At 34.0% G+C, this 23,630-nt stretch overlaps 3 protein-coding genes and 1 pseudogene across 3 annotated transcripts; 3 read left to right on the top strand and 1 right to left on the bottom strand.

The window, feature by feature from the left end:
• The first annotated feature begins 1,843 nt into the window (after positions 1-1,843).
• Positions 1,844-10,636, top strand: LOC107943030 (importin-5). Its single transcript, XM_016876757.2, has 20 exons — positions 1,844-3,294; positions 3,601-3,804; positions 4,735-4,839; positions 4,938-5,003; positions 5,095-5,259; positions 5,611-5,685; positions 5,770-5,924; positions 6,536-6,671; positions 6,756-6,825; positions 6,934-7,061; positions 7,162-7,218; positions 7,715-7,900; positions 8,008-8,100; positions 8,227-8,312; positions 8,399-8,465; positions 8,553-8,619; positions 8,691-8,827; positions 9,627-9,718; positions 9,827-9,893; positions 10,059-10,636. Exons 1-20 carry the CDS (start codon positions 2,083-2,085, stop codon positions 10,218-10,220), a joined length of 3,330 nt encoding a protein of 1,109 aa, XP_016732246.1. The 5' UTR covers positions 1,844-2,082; the 3' UTR covers positions 10,221-10,636.
• Positions 10,637-10,776: 140 nt separating this feature from the next.
• LOC107943032 (ethylene-responsive transcription factor ERN1) lies at positions 10,777-12,396 on the top strand. The gene has a single exon (XM_016876759.2). It carries the CDS (start codon positions 11,521-11,523, stop codon positions 12,292-12,294), a length of 774 nt encoding a protein of 257 aa, XP_016732248.1. The 5' UTR covers positions 10,777-11,520; the 3' UTR covers positions 12,295-12,396.
• A 796-nt stretch (positions 12,397-13,192) lies between these two features.
• On the bottom strand, positions 13,193-15,468 carry LOC107943031 (tubulin alpha-5 chain). The gene is made up of 5 exons (XM_016876758.2): positions 15,173-15,468; positions 14,843-15,057; positions 14,552-14,751; positions 13,910-14,418; positions 13,193-13,684 (listed from the first exon to the last, which is right to left on the bottom strand). The coding sequence occupies exons 1-5, from the start codon at positions 15,283-15,285 to the stop codon at positions 13,372-13,374; spliced, it is 1,350 nt and encodes a 449-aa protein (XP_016732247.1). The 5' UTR covers positions 15,286-15,468; the 3' UTR covers positions 13,193-13,371.
• Positions 15,469-18,635: 3,167 nt separating this feature from the next.
• On the top strand, positions 18,636-20,673 carry LOC121225276 (L-ascorbate oxidase homolog; annotated as a pseudogene).
• Positions 20,674-23,630: the final 2,957 nt, after the last annotated feature.

Here is a 23,630-nt window from a genome sequence, read left to right on the forward strand (position 1 = left end):
TACCCATCAGCTAGTAGAAAAACATAGATTAGTTTCAAGTCAATTTGATGCCTAGTGTTAGAGATTGAATAAAAAAACTGTTTAAATTTTGGTTCATAAATTTATGATGTTTAAAGTTGTTATTATGAAAATAAAAAGAACTATAGAAAAGAAAATGAATTAGAGCTTTTGATTGGTCTCGACGATGAGAGCATAAAAGTTATACAATAATGATTTTAACAGTCCAATAACTTAAATAAAAACTTCCGAATAGTTGAACGAACATTTTATAATTTTTTAAAATTGAATAACCAAAACATTTTTAAATACATAAATCTAAAAAGTAAATAGTAAAATTTGAAAATAATTAAATAGGTGTAAAATATTTAAACGATGATATAATTTAAATAAAATAAATGTAAATTCTATCATATTATTAAAAAGATTTTATAAAAGAATTATCCTAAATTACTAAACACGTTTAAAAAAATAAAATTACTAAAAATATTAAATTTTAATTAATTAAAAAAAATTCAAATGGCTAAAAAGACGCACAATAAATTGATAAAATTAATCAAAAGAAAATAAATAAATAAAAAAGGGGTAATATAAAATAATGAAAGGTGGCCAATGCTGGTCCTTGTCATTTTTAGCGGGAAGATTGTAAAGTGATAGAGCAAAAAAGGGGCAGCCAAAGCTCACCTGATCTGTCAAATTTTAGTACTTTATTCACTAATAAGTAAATATTTATTAGATTATTTTAAAAATAAATATATTTATTAAAAATTATGTAAAATGATAAAGTTGAAGATTATTTTTTTTGGATTTTTATTAATTTTAGATAAAAATATATTTATAATAATATAATTTATTTTGTGACAAGTATGCTTTTTAATATTTTTTCAATTGAATAGTACTATAGATATATTATTGGTTAAATATGTCATTTAGTACTCGAGTTTGATATATATTTTTAATGTGGTACTTATGTTTTTTTATTCAATTTAGTATATAAATTTAACAAAAATTATATATTTTAGTACTCAAAGATAATGATTTTAATTTTTTAGTGTTTAATTTAGGTTTTAGGATAGATTTAATAGAAGTTGATTTCTAATATTATTAGATTTAAATATTTCATGATTTTGTTAAGTGCAGTCCGATAAATCATGATTTAATTCGGTTTTTACGAAAAAATTAAATTAAAAAATTAAAAAATTAACACATTGGATAAAAATAACATAGGTATCATCTTAAAAAAGATGTTAAATTAAAATATCAAATTTCACGTTAAGCTTATATTATTTGTAGTTTATTTATATAATATATTAAATACCCGATTATTTGTATTTTTTAAGAATTAAAGTGTGAGATGAATAAAAAAAGAAAAGCAAATAAGGACACTGTACTGTAATCATGATGACACATAAGGATACCAGCTAAGCTAAGCTTCCAAAATTCTTTTTTTTTTATTATTTGGTATTATAACTTATTTGATCCTTTAATTTTTAAAAATATCATTTTAATCCTTTATTCATTTTTTTTGTTTCTTCTAATATTTAAATTTGTGTTTTTATCAAATCATCCCAAAATAAATAAAAAATTAATATTTTCTAACCTTTTTAATATGATGTATACGTGAATTGTCACGCAAATTTTTATAATTTTTTATAAATTTTAAATTTTAAAAAAATTAATTAAATACTAAAATATTATTAACATAAAAATTCGCATATAACAAAGTTAACAAATATTAATTTTTCATTCATTTTGAGATAAATTAATTAAAATACAAATTTAAAGAATAAAAAATTTAAACAAACGACTAAATGTTTATTTTTATTTTCATTTTCGTTGTCAACCCTAATTGGCGCGCTCTCTTAAAATCCCTCATTTCTCTCTTTCCTACACTCCTCCTAAAACCCTCTCAGCCACCCCCCCTTCTGTCTCTCTGTCTCTCTCTCTCTCTCAGACACAGCAGCCAAGCAAACGAAGAATACACGCATAAAAAGGGAGAGAGGAATCAATTAACCATCCTCTTCTTCATCTTCATCGCTATTATCAATCATCTTCTTCGCCGCCGCCGCCGCCGCCGTCGCCACCATGGACCAGCAATCTCAGCTCGCTGTCATCTTAGGATCCGATCCGGTTCCATTCGAAACCTTAATCTCTCACTTGATGTCATCTTCCAACGAGCAACGTTCACACGCCGAGGCTTTATTCAATGTTTGCAAGCAATCTGAGCCTGATGCTCTCTGCCTCCGCCTTGCTCACCTTCTTCAGGTCTGTGCTCAACCGGATACTCGTGCCATGGCTGCTATTCTCCTTCGTAAGCTGTTGACTCGTGATGATTCCTATATCTGGCCTCGTCTCAACGTTTCCACTCATTCCTCTATCAAATCTGTGCTCTTGAATCAAATCCAAGTCGAAACCGCTCAATCTTTGTCTAAAAAGTTATGCGATACTGTTTCGGAGCTTGCTTCTAGTATTTTGCCGGAGAACGGATGGCCAGAGCTGTTGCCGTTTATGTTTCAATGTGTTTCTTCCGATTCCCCTAGATTGCAGGAGTCTGCTTTTTTGATATTTGCGCAGTTGAGTCAGTATATTGGTGATGTGTTGACTCCTTTCATAAAGGATCTGCACACTGTTTTCTTGAAGTGTTTGAGTGAAAATTCTAATGCGGATGTCAAAATCGCGGCCTTGAATGCGGTTATCAATTTTATTCAGTGCTTGACCAGCTCATCTGATCGGGATAGGTTTCAGGATCTTTTACCAGCAATGATGAAGACCTTGACGGAGGCTTTGAATAACGGGAATGAGGCTACGGCTCAGGAGGCGCTAGAGTTGTTGATTGAGTTGGCAGAGACGGAGCCTCGGTTTCTTAGGAGGCAGATTGTTGATGTGGTGGGTTCTATGCTGCAGATTGCGGAGGCAGAATCACTTGAGGAAGGAACTCGTCACTTGGCAATTGAATTTGTAGTTACCTTGGCAGAGGCCAGGGAACGGGCTCCCGGAATGATGAGGAAGCTGCCTCAGTTTATTAGTAGATTATTTGCAATATTGATGAGATTGTTGCTTGATATTGAGGATGATGCAGCGTGGCACACTGCAGAAGTCGAGGATGAGGATGCTGGAGAAACTAGCAATTACGCTGTGGGACAGGAATGTTTGGATCGTCTAGCAATTTCCTTAGGTGGAAATACTATTGTTCCTGTTGCATCTGAGCAATTTTCGACTTATTTGGCTGCTCCTGAGTGGCAAAAGCACCATGCTGCGTTGATTGCCCTTGCACAGATTGCCGAGGGTTGTTCCAAGGTATATATGTAGCACTTTTAAGCACTAGCAATGTTATTTACGAATGACATTATTCTTATGTCCAACTCCCGAAGCGGACCAATAAACATTGCTTCCAACTATGGCTGTAAATGCATGTGTTTTCCATTTATTACTTGAACAATGAGCTAGAATTTGTTTAGTATCTCTTGATTCTGGTGGTTTTAACCATAACTTTTCTTGAGGATTCAGTTTATGTTTTGAAAGGGGGGGGGGAAGATCACATTGTGTAGAGTTTGGACATGCTCCCTGTTTTTGTTGAATTTTAATTTGTTGCTGTACTTGCAGGTTATGGTTAAAAATCTGGAACAAGTGGTTTCTATGGTTTTGAACTCCTTTAACCATTCTCATCCCCGTGTGAGGTGGGCAGCTATTAATGCAATCGGGCAATTGTCTACCGACCTGGGTCCTGATTTGCAGAACCAATATCACCAAAGAGTATTGCCTGCCTTAGCAGCTGCTATGGATGACTTCCAAAATCCTAGAGTACAGGTTAGTTACAACTATATAAAATTTGCCTCAGGGCTATAGATTTTGCTTTTAACCGTTGCTAACTGTTATTTCTCTGCCTTTTACATAGAGATAATGTGTCTACCTGATCTTTCCCTTTCTTTCTGTGTTTGCATGGTATAATTGATACCTCTCTCCCCCCACCCATAAACATCATTTATCCAGCTTATTTCTGTAATTTCCACCTACTAAAGTTGTCAATGCATGCACATGGTGTCTCTATGGTGCATCGCTTGCTTTAGTTAAAGCTTAATTAAGCGGATATCTTCTTATTTGTTTATATAATTTACTTTAGTCATCAATAAAAACTCGCACAATTTCCAGTTTGGAACATTTCAACTTGTTACTGGCAGATTATTTTCATCACTCTTTAGAATTCATTTATGGTCATTATGCCAAATTTCTAAATGATCAAAAGATATGCTATGTTATCAAATAATGGCCACAAAGTTGTTAGATTTCGTTGTACAATTCTCTATCTTGCTTCTTCTTGAAAGACAAAAGGGAACTTCTATTTTTGCTAGCATTTATACAGATTAATTTCTAAAATGGTGGATGCATTTGCAAGAGCCTGAGAATGGATTGTGAAGGGAATTAATTGATTGGAGAGTGGATGCTGCATCATGATTTCCTGAATATTTTATGAATTTTCTTTTTTTTTTGGGGGGGGGGATCCTTGTTTATGTGTTCATGTGGATATTGAGTTGATGAATGATGCTTAGTTACCTTTTATTGAGGAAACTGAAATAACCTAGCTTGTGCTCCTTTTTGTATGAACGTTTAACAGTCTTATTATGTTGTAAAGAGTTTTTTCCCTACCTTATTTCATGCCGGTTAGGTACTTGCATGTTCAATATTTTCCTGTTTATTTTGTATAACAGTTAATTTTGCTATATATAATTGTCTTAACAGGCCCATGCTGCTTCAGCTGTGCTCAACTTCAGTGAGAATTGCACTCCAGAAATTTTAACACCTTACTTGGATGGAATAGTTAGCAAATTGCTTGTACTTTTACAGGTATGAGTTATGACAGTTGGAGTTATAAATATCACATCAAGAATGCATGAATTAATTTTATTAAAGGATTTTTTTTTAACATAAGATATAACATGCAGAATGGGAAACAAATGGTGCAAGAAGGGGCCTTGACTGCATTGGCATCAGTTGCTGACTCATCTCAGGTATAGATTTGACCCTAAAGAAAGCTATATTGATCATGGATTTATATATTTTTTTCGAGATGACTCAGTTTGACGATATGGGGGTTTGCAGGAGCACTTCCAAAAATACTATGATGCAGTTATGCCTTATCTGAAAGCTCTCTTGGTGAATGCAACTGACAAATCTAATCGTATGCTTCGTGCCAAATCCATGGAGTGTATTAGTATTGTTGGAATGGCTGTTGGAAAGGAGAAGTTCAGAGATGATGCTAAGCAGGTTGGTACAAGTGTAAAAGCACCATTCCTGTGTTAATTTGTTTTATTTTCCTCTTCTAGTTATTTTCTTACATCTCAGAAGTCATGGATGGTTAAGATATTTGAGTTTAGTGATACCATTAGTTAGGGAGTGTAATGGTGCAATTTGGAGCAAGTATCTGCCTTCCCCCTGTGACTTTTGTAATTTGTAGCATATATTTTTCTTTTTCTTTCATCTCATTGCTGTTTAATTTCATTATACTGTAAAATTTATTAATTATATTGATATTTCCACCAAGTGTTTACATCTTGTTTTTGTTCTTTCATCAAATATAAGCTTACCTTTTATCTTATCCTTCTTCCTTATTGCAAGGTTATGGAAGTGCTTATGTCATTGCAAGTATCCCAAATGGAAACAGATGACCCGACAACAAGTTACATGCTGCAAGTATGCCCATAGCACGGGAACTGCTTAGACAATATCTTTCACATTTTATTTGTCCTTGCTTATGATTATATCACCTTATTACAGGCATGGGCCAGACTCTGCAAGTGTTTGGGACAAGACTTCCTCCCTTACATGAGTGTTGTCATGCCTCCCCTTCTCCAGTCTGCTCAACTGAAGCCAGATGTGACTATTACATCTGCAGATTCAGATAATGACATCGAGGACTCTGACGATGAAAGGTTATACTTTGTTACTGTTTTAAGTAAATTTACCAGTAACGACATAAATGTCAATACATGCATGTATATTTTTTTTATCCTCATTTGTATAGGTAAAAAACTCTTTTCTCATGTCTTCTACTTCTCTATATTTTCATTCAAAAACATAAACGATCTTAGAAACACACACCCATGCTTGCATGTGCACAGACACTGCATGGACACGTAAAGAATCCTAGCCTTAGCTGTGTTCATCTATGGATGGTTGGTTGGCTTATAGCAATTTCATTCTGAGCAGTATTATTTGGTACAATTTGCTACTATTTTAGAATTAAGCCAATAAGTAACTTGAATGTTGATACATTCATCTGTATCTTGTTTATCCTTCCATCATTTGTTTAGGCCAAGGCTCAATATCCTCTCCTCCCCCTTCTCTTTTCTACTTCTCTCTATGCTACACAAAAATACATACAAAGATGATCTAAGAAATACCTACTCATGCTAATGTCTGCAAACACCACATTGACACACAGACTTCTGGCCTGACTGTGTTGGCTTAGAGAAATAGAATATTATTTTGTAATATGTTGTTTTGTGTTATAGTAAGGTTATGTCTGGTATTGTATGTTCAGTATGGAAACCATTACCCTCGGGGATAAAAGAATTGGGATCAAGACTAGCGTCCTGGAGGAAAAGGCAACAGCATGTAATATGCTTTGTTGCTATGCTGATGAGTTGAAGGAAGGATTTTTTCCTTGGATTGATCAGGTGTGTTTCAATTCAATGTATTGGGTTATTATTCTTGACTTTCTAGCTATGTTATACTAGCAAAATGGTGGACATATGGTGCAGGTTGCCCTGACTCTAGTTCCTCTTCTTAAATTTTATTTCCACGAAGAAGTTAGAAAAGCTGCTGTTTCAGGTAGAATGGTTTTGATATACTGCTTCTCTTTTACTTAAAATGTTTTCCTTTTCAAGTTTGTTAGGCTTCTATTAATTGTCTTGGCCATTTCTTTTATTTTGTTTGTAGCTATGCCGGAGTTATTGCGTTCTGCAAAATTAGCTATGGAGAAGGGAATGGCTCAAGGGCGTAATGAGACCTATGTAAAGCAATTGTCTGATTACATTATTCCGGCTCTAGTGGAGGCATTGCATAAGGTTATTGTTGTTTTTTCTTAGGAGTATTCATGTATCGGAACTTGCATTATTGATCTGTTGTTTGTCATAGATGCAAACTTAAATTACCACATTCTTGCAGGAACCTGATACGGAAATATGTGCAAGCATGTTAGATGCATTGAATGAATGCGTACAGGTTTGTACTATTATTAAATGAAGTTAATTATGAAGTGTCTCTTCTTTTCACTGTTTTCTGTTTGAAATTATTCTGCTTTTGAATGAATTTTATTGAGCAAGAGATGGTTAGAATTTATTTAAATAAATAAAAACAAGGATGGTTACTTGAACTTAATATGGTATTTTAACATTGGCTAATAAGTTGAACTGATTCCTTAATTAAATCTGTCGTGTCTGTTAAAAACTGTACCCTAATATTTCCTGGCTGTCTATGAGCTCTTGTTTCTCTCTCTTTTAGTCAATATATGTGAGTAAGCATTCGATAAAACATTTCAGAGCCCCATTCCTGGCCTTTTTCTTTCATTAAGTTTGGTTCACATGTATCAGTACCTTTGACAAGAGATCGTTTATAATACATGAAGTACTAAGTCTTCATTCCCAATGTCTGAGAACTTTTTTTCTACTAACTACTAAGCGTTTAGCCCCAGTGTCTGAGAACAATTCTTTTCTTTCAGATCTCTGGTCCTCTGCTAGATGAAAGTCAAGTTAGATCTATTGTGGATGAGATAAAACAAGTAATCACAGCTAGTGCTAGCAGAAAAAGTGAGAGAGCTGAAAGAGCCAAAGCTGAAGACTTTGATGCTGAGGAGGGAGAGTTGATTAAAGAGGAAAATGAACAAGAGGAAGAAGTTTTTGACCAAGTACGAAAATAAAAGCTATGATATAAAGCACATAAACGACAAGCTAATATTTATTTATCTGTTATTATCCTTTTTGGATCCATTAAAGCTTCCTTTTCTGCTTCCAGGTGGGTGAAATCTTGGGAACTTTGATCAAAACATTTAAAGCCTCTTTCCTGCCTTTCTTTGATGAGCTATCTTCATATCTTACACCTATGTGGGTGAGTCCCAAGAAAGTTGTCTCTTGTTTCCAAAATCAGTTCTTGAGGAACGTCCAGAGTAAAAAAGTTCTTTCCTGAAGTATGCTCATATATTTCTCTCTCTCTTTGTATGTGTCTATAATACAGGGCAAAGATAAGACACCTGAAGAAAGAAGAATTGCAATTTGTATTTTTGATGATGTTGCCGAACAGTGTCGTGAGGCATCTTTAAAGTAAGCTGCCTAATTTTCTTGTACTCGTTATTATCATAGAGAATCATTTGATGCAATTGCTTATTGCTGTAATTTGGTTGAAACAGATATTATGACACATATCTTCCTTTCATATTGGAGGCTTGCAATGATGAGAATCCAGATGTGCGACAGGTATGTATTTTCTTAGTTCTGGCATCCAAAGCACTATGGATTGTTGAGACTTGAGATTGAATTAAATATTATGATTTTATGTTCCAGGCAGCAGTATATGGGCTTGGTGTTTGTGCAGAATTTGGTGGACCTGTATTTAAGCCACTTGTTGGAGGTAAACTTTGCTTTATAGTCTATAATGTGATTATTTCTTGTATAGAATAACATATTTGTGTCTTTTTCCAGAGGCTTTATCAAGGTTAAATGCTGTAATTCAACATCCTAATGCTTCGCAACCTGAAAATGTTATGGCATATGATAATGCTGTTTCTGCTTTGGGAAAAATATGTCTGTTCCACCGAGACAGTATTGATGCAACTCAGGTATGGCACATCTTTCCAAGTTATTTTGCCCTATTGATATGAAAGGAAAAATCGGTGGTTTGCGTTAAAAAAAAAGCACATTTCTGAGCTATTGTTTGAAGTCCCCAAATGTATCTTCTTGTTAAAGCCTGTGCCGTATCTTATGTACAATGGGCCATACTGTTCTCTATGTTTGTGCTTGAGACTATTGCACATTTTCCAATATTCTAATCAACTCTTAGGGTAGAGGAGAGCCTTGGTGGAATTGAAGAGCACATTTTTTCTCCCCTCTTCATTTTTTGTTAGTGGCTGTAAAAGTAAATTAAAGCGTTTTTTGACATATTCATGCATTCACATTGTTACATATAATATAGTTTTATGTATACATAGCTGAGCATCAAATTAAGAACCATTGTCTCTAAAAGGTAAGTTGATGGCCTTGTCGATAGTTTTTCCAAGGTTTTCAATAATACTAACAAACATTTTCCTTTTCTATTTTGTAAAAATGGTCATACTAGTAAATTTTAACTCTTATCAGTTTGGATTTAGTGCTGTTTTCTTTTAAGAGGTCTAAATATCTATTTTGAACAAGATGAACATCTTCATAGAAAGTTTAAACAATTGAAACATTCTAGTACCACTGATGCATGATATTCTAAAACTTCAGATAGAATCAGTTCTGTATACACTTCTTTTGATCTGCATTGCATTTTTCACATTAGTAATACTGGTTGCTTATGTCTTAAAAGCTTATTTGATGTTTTATTTTTGTTTTCTTAATGTTTGCTTTGCCTTGCGCACACCCTGTTGTGTTTGGTAGGTTGTTCCTGCATGGTTAAACTGCTTGCCAATAAAAGGTGATCTGATTGAAGCCAAAGTTGTTCATGAACAACTTTGTTCAATGGTTGAAAGGTTAGATCAGCTTTTTTTTAGCTAACCTCATCTCATTTCAGGTTTTTTTTTTCGGCTTCAATATGTTGTTAATGCCCATTAGTAACAATGTCTCTAATGTATGTTCAGGTCTGACAATGAAGTTTTGGGTCCCAACCATCATTTCCTTCCTAAGATTGTTTCAGTTTTTGCTGAGGTAAAATTTCTACTTACCTTATCAAACTCTTCTTAACATAAAGGTTATTCTTATATGAATTGCTTGTTCTGAACAAACAATTCAAATAAGAATTGTGGCTATCTGTTCTGTTTATGTGGTTCGGTTATTATGGTGCATTTGATGAAATCTACTGCTGTTGTGTAGGTTTTATGTGGTAAGGATTTAGCCACAGAACAAACCGCAAGTAGGATGGTGAATCTACTGAGGCAACTTCAACAGACTTTACCACCAGCAGCATTGGCTTCAACTTTATCATCTTTGCAGCCGCAACAACAGCTTGCTTTACAATCCATCCTCTCCTCCTAGTTAACATTGGCTCGATACTCATCTGTCTTGTGCATCAATGCATATATTTATTTTATATACCAAATTCTTTTCACGGAGAAGGTTCCCTTCGTTTTTGCATCATGTTCTTTTTACTCCCTCGGTGATTGAAATGAACTTTCCTCCCTAGATATATAAAATTTTATAGAATGTGTATATTATAAAAGTATCTATTTATGGAACAAGAAGCGAGAGTGGTGATTCGTGTGGTTGGTGAGCATATTTTTTGTGTCAAAAAAGTGCATTGAGGTTTGAGAAGTCAAATGTTCTTGTAGCAGTTTTGGTCTAATGTGTCTTCGTTTCAAATTTTTCATAGAATTTGGATTGTAATTCTTTCATTATGCTTGCAATTTGGATCATAAAAAAGAACAATAATATTATGTGTTGTCGGTTTTCTAGTATGTTTATATTTGAATTTTCTTTTTGGTCAGTTCTCATCATTAGTCCTTGAATTATTTTTATATTCTAATCTGGTCATTTTAGTATGCTTTTTTAAGGAGTGTGGCGTGCACGAACTGGTTGTTTACTTTGCTTTTATGTCTGCCTTTAGTATTGAAAAATGATTATCACAAATTTCATATAGCAAATAAAATTTAAATCCCAAGATTCTTCGTTTAAAATTTCCAACTTTTTTTTTTATCAAAAAGGGTTTCTTTGGGCATCATATTTATGAAGGCTACTAAGGATTAAACCATACCGAAAAGTTCAGTCTACGATTACGTAATTGTTGTATTAGATTTACTATCCTAAATAGTAAATTAATGTTACCCGTCATTCAATTATTTTAATTTTAATCTAATGAAAGAAGATGGAAGTAAATCCAGGGCGTTGTCAAGCTACTTGAGATAAATCATTGTTGAATGGAGAACATTTTAAAGGTGAAATTGAACTTATAATCTCAAAAATTGAAGCGAACTTTGAAAACGCTTTGCTTTTATTTATAGAAGAGATTCCATTATAATCCAACCTGCTTGATATTCCCCCTCTATTTTGTTGTTTCTTCCATTTGGATCCTTTTTCAACGCTCCCATTCTCTTTTTGGTGGGAGCCTACTTTCTCCAAGTGTCATGCCTGCCTGCCTTCACCAATCCCTCCTTATCATTTGGTCAACTCAAAACCCTTTGAGATATCAGTCACTAACTATACAACAGATTATGCCCAACATGCTTCCAACAATGTCAAGACACCCTTCCCACAAACTTTCAATATCCCCCTATATAAAAACCCAACCCCCTCACCTCTTTTCTTTCACCCCCCCCCCAACAACCTTTTCTTCTTTCCAATGGAACACCAAGTTCAAACCCAACAAAAAGGCAAGTTCAAGGAGAGGAGAAACAAGTTTGTTGGTGTAAGGCAAAGACCATCAGGGAAATGGGTTGCTGAGATCAAAGACACTACACAAAAAATAAGGATGTGGCTTGGTACTTTTGAAACAGCTGAAGAAGCTGCTAGAGCTTATGATGAAGCTGCTTGTCTTCTTAGAGGCTCTAATACAAGAACCAATTTTGCAACTCATGTTCCTACTGATTCTCATCTCTCTTTGAAGATTAGGAACTTACTTAATCATAAGAAGAGCTTGAGGCAAGGGAAGAATAATAATAGTAATAGTACTACCAACTCCAACAAAATCACCATTAAAGCAAGTACTATTGTTGGCAGTAACGACAGTATTAATAGTAGTATCAGTAATGCTGGTACCGATAGTTTTACGTGTAATTCGTTGGTGTTTGATGGTGCATACAGGCCGGAGTTGAGCGGTTTTGTAGGGGAACTTGGACCGGATCTGTCGCAGTTGGGTCAATCCTGGATGATTCCAACAGGGTTTGATCAGATTCCTTTAACCCAAGGACTGGAGTTGCCGCAAGAAGTTGGTGTTTTGCCTCAAGGGATTGATCAAGAGCTCATGGAATTTGAACGCTTGAAAGTAGAAAGACAGGTATCAGCAACTTTATATGCAATGAATGGGGTTAATGAGTACCTTCAAAGTGCAGCATTTGATCCGAATGATGCTATTTGGGATCTTACTACACTTTGTCACTTATTCTGTCAAAGTTGATTTCTCTCTTTCTAACTATGAAACTAGAGGCTGTTTCTGTTCCTAGTGTTTAGAAACAACAATTTTCAATGTCTGAAATGAAAACTATTGCTGTTTCAGTTATGTTCCTCACACCATTTTTGCTCTTACTCTTTCTTCTAACAAGTTCCATGATTTTTGCTCCTACTCTTTCTTCTAACAAGTTTCATGGTATACTCAATTCTGATTCTAACAAGTTCCATGGTGAAGTCCTATTAGATGAAATCCCTGTATTTATGTTCGAATACTGATCAAACACTTGTTAAAAATGAGTACTCTAAATAAAATAGGTAAAAATATAATGAAAATTGTTGTATTAAGAATCGAATTACATTTTACTCTATTTACTAAAAAAATTAGTAAATTAGTCACTATACATTAAATTAAAAAGCAAACCAATCTTTCTAATAAAATTTTATTCATTTCTATTGTTAAAAAACTAATCCTCGTACGTTAACAAATGTACACATTATTGTTAAAAAACTAATCCTCGTACGTTAACAAATGTACACATACATATCACTTGCCATTATCTAATTATTATGCTTTTTCAACTTCCATCTACAGATTAATTTGGACTTAAGTAACCCATTTTTTGAGTGAAAACAAAATATATTTTAACTCTTAACTCTTAATACAATGAAATAAAGCAAAAATAATGATTTGGCCATTTTTTGCTCCTATAAACCACACCTTTCATAAATAACAAGGAAAACATTTATAACAAAAATGGTGTGCAACACAACTCTGAATATCACTTCATTGGTGGCATAAAAAGGGTCTAGACAGATTATAGGTACAATTTGACAATCTTACAGCAACCATAAATGTTGTTTATGGAACACCTTTCATAAATAGAAGACACATTTATAACAAAAAATGACAAACACAACTATAAATATTACTTCATTGATAGCATAAAAAGCCCTTAGGCAAATGATGGGCACAATTTAACAATCATACGGCACACAGGAAGACAGTGCTACACAAGAACAAAAGATAGGAATACCCTTAAACACACAGCTGATATTCAAAAGTAAATATTTCAGCATACGAACATCAATAGTCTTCGGCATCCTCTTCGTCCTCTACACCTTCGGCTCCGACTTCTTCATAATCTTTTTCGAGAGCAGCCAGATCCTCACGAGCTTCAGAGAACTCTCCTTCTTCCATGCCCTCACCAACATACCAATGCACGAAAGCTCTCTTCGAGTACATGAGATCGAATTTGTGGTCAATGCGTGCAAACACCTCAGCCACTGCTGTGTTGTTGCTTATCATGCAAACAGCTCGCTGCACCTTCGCGAGATCTCCTCCGGGTACAACAGTTGGAGGCTGATAGTTAATACCACATTTGAAGCCAGTAGGGCACCTACACATCCAATCGAAAAAAAAACTTTTCAGAGAAAGGGCAAGAATATATTGGAGACACAAGGACATCCTTAAAATACATTGTGCTACTATATTCCTGCATGAGATACTTAGGTATATACTATTATATAAACCAATCCCATATGATAATGATGGCAAGGGCAATTTCCTAGCTAGTGAACTAATGAAGCAGAGTTTTCCATCCTTCCATATGAAATTCTCTTACCAGTCAACGAACTGCACAGTCCTCTTCGTTTTGATGGTAGCAACAGCAGCATTAACATCCTTGGGGACAACATCTCCCCGATACATCAAGCAACATGCCATGTACTTCCCATGCCTAGGGTCACATTTTGCCATCATGCTTGAAGGCTCAAACACAGCATTTGTAATCTCGGGAACCGACAATTGTTCATGGTATGCTTTCTCAGCTGAGATGACAGGTGCATATGAAGAGAGCATGAAATGGATACGGGGATATGGAACCAAATTGGTTTGGAACTCAGTAACATCCACATTGATAGCTCCATCAAACCTTAAAGAAGTTGTCAAGGATGATATGATTTGAGATATCAAACGGTTCAAGTTAGTGTAAGTTGGCCTCTCAATATCAAGGGAACGACGGCATATGTCATAAATTGCTTCATTATCCAAGAGCACAGCCACATCAGTGTGCTCAAGAAGGGAATGAGTAGACAGAACACTGTTGTAAGGCTCCACAACAGCTGTTGAGACCTGTGAGTTTAACAGAGACAAAACCAAAATGTAAACTTGCATACCACAAAAAGGTTTCAAAGGCCAAACATGAAGCATAGTCCTAGCAAACTCAAATGCACATTACCGCAGGCTTTTAAGCTAAAATGGTTACCTGTGGTGAAGGGTAGATGGTGAAACCAAGCTTTGACTTTTTACCATAATCCACCGACAAGCGTTCTAACAACAAAGATCCCAGACCAGAACCAGTTCCACCACCAACAGCATTGAACACAAGAAACCCTTGTAAACCAGTGCAGTTATCAGCTAACTTCCTAACACGGTCAAGGCAAAGATCCACAATTTCCTTCCCAACTGCAAAAAGGACAAGCATCAATCTTTGTAAGTAACCCAACAAAAAGAACAACAACAAAAAGAAGAACCACAGATGATGTTTATAGTGTACTTGTATAATGGCCTCTGGCAAAGTTATTGGCAGCATCTTCTTTGCCAGAAATAAGCTGTTCAGGGTGGAAAAGTTGTCGGTAAGTCCCAGTCCTAACTTCATCGATCACAGTAGGTTCCAGATCCACAAACACAGCTCTAGGAACATGTTTCCCTGAACCAGTTTCACTAAAGAAAGTGTTGAAAGCATCATTTGCTACACCTACAGAGGTGTCACTGCAACAAAGTCACAAACACATTGAAAACCAACTGTTATCCCTTCAGAATCTGTCATGAAAGAACATAAAGTTAGCATCTTTTTGCTAAAAAAATGGGTTTTGAAGATAAAAACCTGGGCATCATTCCATCGGGTTGGATTTCATGTTCAAGGCAGTAAAGCTCCCAACATGAGTTACCGACTTGAATACCAGCTTGACCTATATGAATGCTTATGATTTCCCTCATGTTTTGGTGAAAAAAAGGAATGGATTTGATGATCTAAGAGGAAAGGATCTGAGAGACGAATGTTATGGACTTTGTTTACGAGAAATGGAAAAGGGGAAGACAGTACACAGAGAGACCCAGTGAGTGCAGGATTTTTTTCAAAGTGGGAAAGAAGATAATATAATAATATATACATACAAAAATAGCATTTAACTAATGGGAATTGATGATATTTTGGCATCCGACAGCCTTTACGTGGGGCCCATACTTTTGCTTAGCTGGCCACCACTCACCATGACCACGACTCTCTTCGAGTCTTTTAAGTCCAAACTAGGGTTGGTTGAAAATTAAAAATCAAATATGTAATCGAGTAAAATTTAATTTGATTTAAAATTTCAAGTTTAATATTTGGCAACAGCTCTATCCAATATTTGCTTTGTTTTAAGATATAATCGAGTTATTTAAGTTTGAATTTAATTAAGTTTATTTGCTAATTTCTGTATTTAAGTTTGAACTCGAGTTTAACTCGATAATTAATTTTAGGGTTAATAATATATATTAAGGAAAATAATGCAATTTAATAATATAAAAACATGAAAAGCTTGAAAAAGCTCTTAAGTAGTTCGATTCAAATATTAAGCTTGAATTCGACATGATCGAAAGCTTGAGTTTGAGTGGCTCGATAATTACCGAATTGAGTTTGATTTTTTGAGTCGAACTTGAGTAGCATGCGAGCACTAATGTCTCATTTATATCCCTAGTGTAAGGTTTTTAGAACCAAATTAAGGGTTGAATCGATCGGACCACCAGTTCTTGGTCCGACTAGTTTATTCGGTTCAATTGAATAAATTATTAAAAATAAAAATATTAAATATTAAAAAATAGAAAAATAAAAAAATTGTTCAATTGGTTATTTTAGTTCAGTTTTTTTATTGATTTATAAAAATATAAAAAATCACTTTTTATAATATTATAGAACTTATGAATGTGAATTTGTTAAATTCTCTACTTAGTTGGGATTCGATTAATAGATCTCACTAATTCAAGAGTTTTATTATGGTAGAGTTGTATATTTATTTATTGAAAAAGAAAAAATTCTTTATATTTCATATAGGGTAAACTACACCAAGGACTACTAAATTATTATTAAGTTTACGTTTTAGTCATTTAACTTTAAAATTACAAAATGGTCATTAAACTATTCAGAAGTTTTTATTTAAGTCACTGAGCTATTAAGTTTTTTTTAAAGTCCGACTAGTGAGCTCCAAGCAATTATTACTGTGGATCAGTATCCATCGGTGATAAAATAATATACCTTAGTTCCAAGTCGATTTGACGTTCAATGCCAGATATCAAAGAAGAAAAATGTTTGGATTTTGGTTGACAAATTCATGATGTTCAAAGTTATTTCATGAAAAAATGAACTGCAGAAGAAAAATGGAAGAAAAACTCTCAATTGGTGCAAGCGACGCGAACAAAGAAGATCATATAACAATGATTTAATAACCCAATGACTTCAATAAAAATTTACTAATAATTCAGTGGATTTAGTTTTCCTTTTCATATAAAATCTTTCTGTTTCATCAATTTAAGAATTGAACTATCCGTTTAAACTCGAAAGTATAGTTTAAACTAAAAATATTATAAAAGAATAAAGTTCGAAAAATGAGTTTATACAAGATTTAAGTTACATATTTTATTTCAATCGAATTTTAGGTGGAAATTTTTTTACTGGACCAACTTAAATTATATATATTTTAAAAAATAAAATCAAAATTAAAAGATATAAGGGGGATGAGGTAGGACCAGCCAGGATAGCATGACATTTAGGGTTCTACAATAATGAGCACCCAACGTTAGGAAGATGATGTGTTTTTTGTTTGCTTGTTTGGATAAGAAGTAGTATAGATTTATTCACGAGTTTATTCGATCAAGTTTAAAGATTTTTTTTTTTTGAAATAGGGTTCTAGTTGAGTCTTGAATGTTTAAACTTGAGCCTGATTTAGTTAATTTTTAATATATTATATAATTTATAAATTAAAATTATTGTAATATATAATATTATAATGTAAACATTAACAAAATTTAAGATGCCTATATATAAAATTTAAATAAATGAAAAAATTACATAAATTTATTAAATATTAAATATAAAAAAATACGAGCTGATTTGGGTAAAATTTTATACCTATATTTTAAGATTGAATCAAGTTTGAACAAACATAAAATGTATTAATACTATTCTTAAACCCGACCCATGAATATGTGTAAATATTTTCATTGCCAACAATATGATAATTAAGATTTTCTTCTATTTCATATTTAGTAAATTATATTAAATTTTAGTGTATTACATTAAATTTCAAACTAATTTTAGGAGATATTCAATCTTGTACTAATACTATTTTATTCTCTTAATCTTATTTGGATTTGCTTTGGGAAGAAAATTAAACTCGTATTTTAATCTGATCCGGGTTTGAGTAGAGAAATGAGCATAATTATTTTAGAATGGTTCAGTTTGAACTAGGTTGAATTAGGTCTACTTTGTACTAGAGGCGGCTCGACGGTCCGCCCGAAATATGGGTTTGGGTAAAAAACGAGGCCCATTTTTTCAAATAATTTTTTGGTGTTTATTAAAAAATGGGCCGAGCTGAGCCGGGCTCGGGCTTAGAATTTTTTTCTTGGGTCGGGCCTGGACAAAATTGCAGACCCATATTTCGGGCTGGGTCGAGCCCGGGCTAGGAGGCGGGGCAAAAATTTTTTTGGACCCAGTCCGGCCCGGCCCGGCCCATGGACACCTCTACTTTGTAGTATGTGTTTTTAATGAATTTAGCTACTCTCATTTAATATTTTTGGTTCTTTTTTTTTTTGGTGAAATATTTTTGGTTCTTTATTTATCGAAATGTATATTTTCAATATGACTTTTTTTTTAAATGTGGTAATATGTCATATCACATAACCTCTTAACTAATAATTAATTTTCCTTTTTATATATATTCAATATTTAATTATATATAAAACCTGTATAATTTAGTTAACATCAAAGTGTCTAGTTATCATGATTGTAGAATAAAAGAGGTTAAGGTCTCTTTCTATTAAAAAATATACTATAGTTATCTACATTTAAAATTTTAAAAAATATATAAAATAATTATTTCCCCTAAAGAAAAGGTTAGCCATCCATAGAGTGAATATTCAAATCCTTGTGATAACAGAGAGCAATGATTCAAAATTGTAAAACCAAAAATGGATTAGTGCTAAAAGCAAGGAAATAAATGAATGGATGAGCTTCTTCTAAGGGATTAAGATGGAAGAATGGAAGAGGGGATTGTGTGGTATAAAAGGAGAGGTATGCATGCAATTCAAAATCAACTCAAGCAAACCATCTTCCTCTTCCTCTAGAAGGGGATAATTAATAAATTACTGTCGGGCGAAAAAAAAGGGTAAGAGATGGCTCGATTGATGTTAATATCGATGCTATTTCTCTTGGCAGGATCAATGCTTATGGTCCAGGGCGGAGATCCCACCCTTTTTTTCGAATGGAACGTCACCTATGGCACCATTGCTCCCTTGGGAGTGCCAGTAAAGGGTATTCTTATTAACGGGCAATTCCCGGGACCAAATCTTAACTCTACCACCAACAACAATATCGTGGTCAATGTGTTCAATAACCTTGATGAGCCATTCCTTGTAACATGGTAAGCGACTACCAAGAGTAGTTTCTTTTTTACATTAATATGATTATGCTAGTGAAGAGTCGAGCTAATTATCTGTGGAAATGGGATTTGTTGCAGGGACGGCGTGCAGCATAGGAAGAACTCTTGGCAAGATGGTGTTCTGGGAACCAACTGTCCTATCCCCCTGGGAAGAATTACACCTATAAATTCCAGGTGAAGGATCAGATTGGCAGCTACATGTACTATCCGGTGACGGCTATGCACAAGGCGGTTGGTGGTTTCGGTGGCCTCCGTGTTAACAGCCGTCTACTCATCCCTGTTCCCTACGCTGATCCGGCTGATGACTATACTCTCTTAGTGGGAGACTTTTTCAACAAGGGACACACCAGCCTCAAGAAGATTCTTGATAGCGGTCGCAACCTTGGGAGATGTGACGGTGTCCACCTTAATGGGAAAGTTGCGAAAGGTGATGGGAAGGATGAACCTCTGTTTACGATGGAGGCAGGCAAAACGTACAAGTACAGGATTTGCAATACGGGTATCAAGACATCTCTGAACGTCAGGTTCCAGGGCCACACCATGAAATTGGTTGAGATGGAGGGTTCCCACACAATGCAGAATGACTATGACTCCCTTGATGTGCATGTTGGACAGTGCTTCAGTGTGCTTGTTACTGCCAACCAGGAACCAAGGGATTACTATGTGGTGGCCTCTACCCGTTTTACCAGACGTGAGGTTACAGCAACCGGCATCATCCGTTACAAGAATGGCAAGGGAGCTGCCTCATCCGAGTTGCCACCACCACCTGTTGGTTGGGCTTGGTCACTCAATCAATTCCGTACCTTCCGTTGGAACTTGACTTCTAACGCTGCTAGGCCTAACCCTCAGGGCTCCTACAAATATGGTTCCATTAACATTACCCGCACCATCAAGCTTGCCAACACTGCACAAAGAGTAGATGGCAAGCTCCGATATGCTCTTAATGGAGCCTCCTATGTCGAACCAACCACTCCACTAAAACTTGCAGAATACTACGGCGTAGCCGACAAGGTTTTCAAGTATGATACCATTCCCGATGAGCCACCAAGTGACAACACTAAGGTAACTTTGGCACCTATTGTCCTCAACATGACACACAGAAACTTTGTGGAAATCATCTTCGAGAATCCCGAGACCGCCATTCAGTCTTACCACTTGTCTGGCTACTCATTCTTTGCCGTGGGGTAAGTATAGCTTCTAACGTAACAAATACATGTGGTGATTTTATTGCCTGAGTTGAAGCAATAAGTTGTATAATGATTTGTTGCAGCATGGACATTGGGAAATGGAGCCCTGAGAAGAGGATGAACTACAATCTTCTTGACGCTGTGAGCAGACACACCATACAGGTATTCCCCAACTCCTGGTCAGCAATCCTATTGACATTCGACAACTGCGGGATGTGGAACCTGAGGTCGGAGATATGGGACAGGCATTACCTTGGGCAACAGCTTTATGCTAGTGTTATTTCCCCTAACCGATCCCTCAAGGATGAGTACAACTTGCCGGAAGGTGTATTGACTTGCGGCATCGTGCAAGGCATGCCAAGGCCTCCACCTTTCAGCAGTTAATTTAAATAAGCTTATAAATCTGTATCCAATTATGGTATATGGGGAGAGAGAGGGTGAGAAAAGCTGAGTTGTGTACAATATGTAATGAAATAAAAGCTTTTGGACCACTTTATTGTTACTAATTTTCGTGTGTTGCCCTCGAATATACACACAATATTTAAGTTATTTTCAATATAAAAAAAACAGATATTTTCAAAATTGTACAATATTTAAAGATGAATGATTTAAACATGGTTTATACTACTAATTATTTTGATATGTTCAAAATTGATATAAATAAATAATTAAGTTATATTAACAAAGAAATTTAAAATAAATAATCTATATATATATTTTTTGTTGATATACTTCTGCTTGGAACATTGATCTTCATCAATATAAATAAATCATTCTACTATGGCGGTTCAACTTTTTGTTTATTTTTATTCATTTATTTTTGTAAATTTCAAAAAAAAGTTAAGTCATTGTGTACAATTTGTACTTAATTAAGTCCCTATCATTAATTAAAATAATCAATTAAGCCACGTAAAATAAATTGATGGAGCAATAGATAGAGATAGTAATAGCTTCTAGATTAATCTATTATTTTTCCTATAAAAATATTAAAAATTAAAAAAATATTATCAAAAATATAAATATTATTAAATATTAAAAAAATAAAATTGGTATAAACTTATAAATTTTAAAAAATTCTAAAATTAATAAAATATATTTAAAATATTTAAAATTTTATAAAAAACATTACAACTCTATAAAAATAATAAAAAATATTAGAAGTATTAAATTTGATATAAAATAATAATAACTTGATTTGGGTTGGATTAGTCAGTTGGACCGGTTAGACCAAAATGACAAGGATATCGATCTAGAGAAAGCCATTAGGCCAGTTGACATTAGAACCGGATGGTTGAACCGATTCTTTATCTTTTTAATATATATATTTTATTTCTTAATGTTTTATTTAATTAAACTGGACGGATCAGTCGAAGTGGTAAACCGATGGCTTAATTTAAATTTTTTTGGAAAAGATATTAGATTAAACTATAAGCTACCACGTCTCATCATCTAATTGGCCTACCAATTTTTTTAACAGTCAATGTAATCAATTTCGAACATCGTTAAATATTTTAATTAATGCCAAGAATTTAATTGGGTGCGAATTTAATATATGGATAGACTTTTGACATATAAACCTATTAAAAATAAGGTTATTATATATTATCTCCCAATAATTACATGGAATATTTGAAATTCAAGCACTCCCTAGATGACTTTGCTTGGAAACTAGCATAATTTAAGTTACTCTTCGCACGAAGATGGACAAATTGTGGATGATTAAGAAATTGAATAGTCTGCTATGTTTGAATATGCTACTATCTCGTTCTAATAATTGAATTATTTGAACAAAGTTGAGAAACAAGACCGGAACGTCAAGAATCCAAGGACGAATAATGAATTTGGTTTGTGATCTCGTGTCATAACTCATTAAGTAGCTAAGTTTAATGAATTGATATTGATCAATGTTCTCATAAAAGGCATGTTAGCTTAATTGACTTTGATGGCAATGGTTGTGATGATATTCATATGTGTATATATATATTTGTGATGTGGATTACGATCATGAAAATATTATGAAAGGGATTAAAGATATGTATTTTGGTGTATTGAGCGTTAGGACATATCACTAACTTTAATTCTTTGTTGGGTTATTAAGTAATTCAATATATTAATTTTTGCGTATTCTCCATTGAATCTGAAATCGATTAATAGGAACTAAAATATAAGTGTATTATGTGTCTAAGATACATAAGTGGTATATGATTGAAATCGATTAAAAGGGACTAAAATATAAGTATTATGTGACTTATGCTTAAGTTATAAGAGACTCTGTAAGTCTTAGGATGATTTGAGAAATAAGATGACATGTTTAAATGGTATCAATTGTCTTTTTATACCTTAATGTTTGATTTTCGTATATCTCAGAATTTTCCCACTCGAATCAATTCGGCTTTGTAACCATACTCTAAGGCCTCAAACTATCAATAAAATACCATTTTTGTCCAAAGTTCTCAACAATCTCATTCAAGCTCTCAAGAACTCATCAATGGCTATATTATCTATGTCTAATCAAGTCTTGTTTCTACACATCCCACTTCATTTCTAGCATGTTTTCCACAAAGTTGAAGCTTAACACTAGATATTCATGGATTCAGGTTTTCATTCTCTAAGTTCTCTAATGCTTAGGCTATGTTCATCAAATTATCACAAACTAAGATTTTAACAAATTCAAGTGAAAAGTTCACCTTCCTTAGTAATTTGATGGACGATAATGGAAGAGTAACCTAAAGAATTTCTTTCTTTCTTTTGCTTCTCTCACCAATTGAACACACACACACACACATATATATATATATACATAATTAATCTAATTACTCATTAATCTAATGGCTGCAATTGAGCTTAAAGAATGGTCAATAGAAATGAATGGCAAGGATCAACGCAAGCCACTAACTAATAATAAATCTTGGTTTAACAGTACTTAGGTTCTTGGCATAATTACCACTGACAAATTTGTTTAATTCTTAAATCAATTCTCTTTATTTTATTCACCTCACAATTAGTCTTTGATCAATAATTACTATTCTTTCAATCTAGTCCTTGTACTTAATAATTTATCTAATTTAATCCCTTAATAATTCTAATTTCTAATTTCATGTTCATCTTGTAAATGTCTCGATTTAAGATTTTTGGACTAGTTCGGCTTCGAGAATTCAGCCCTGAAATTGAAATTTTTGACCCCAGTGAAAATCAGAATGTTATATGCAAACTGCTCAACATCCTGCAAGGTCTCCATAATGGATTTCTTCATATTTGTGTCATTGTTGCTCATGTCTGATCCACCCCTGGTATTCACTTCAACTGTAACAATGGTCATATTCGTTGCCATGAGTGATGTGGAAAAATTTGTTAATATTTCGTTAAGTAATTTGAAATGGATCATGAGTAATTTGGTGGAAAGAGATAATAAAATAATTTCTCCACATTTTGGGTGTTCAAAATTTAATTTATTATAAAATCT

Source organism: Gossypium hirsutum, chromosome D13, assembly GCF_007990345.1.
Source record: "Gossypium hirsutum isolate 1008001.06 chromosome D13, Gossypium_hirsutum_v2.1, whole genome shotgun sequence".
In the NCBI taxonomy this organism is placed as follows: Eukaryota; Viridiplantae; Streptophyta; class Magnoliopsida; order Malvales; family Malvaceae; genus Gossypium; species Gossypium hirsutum.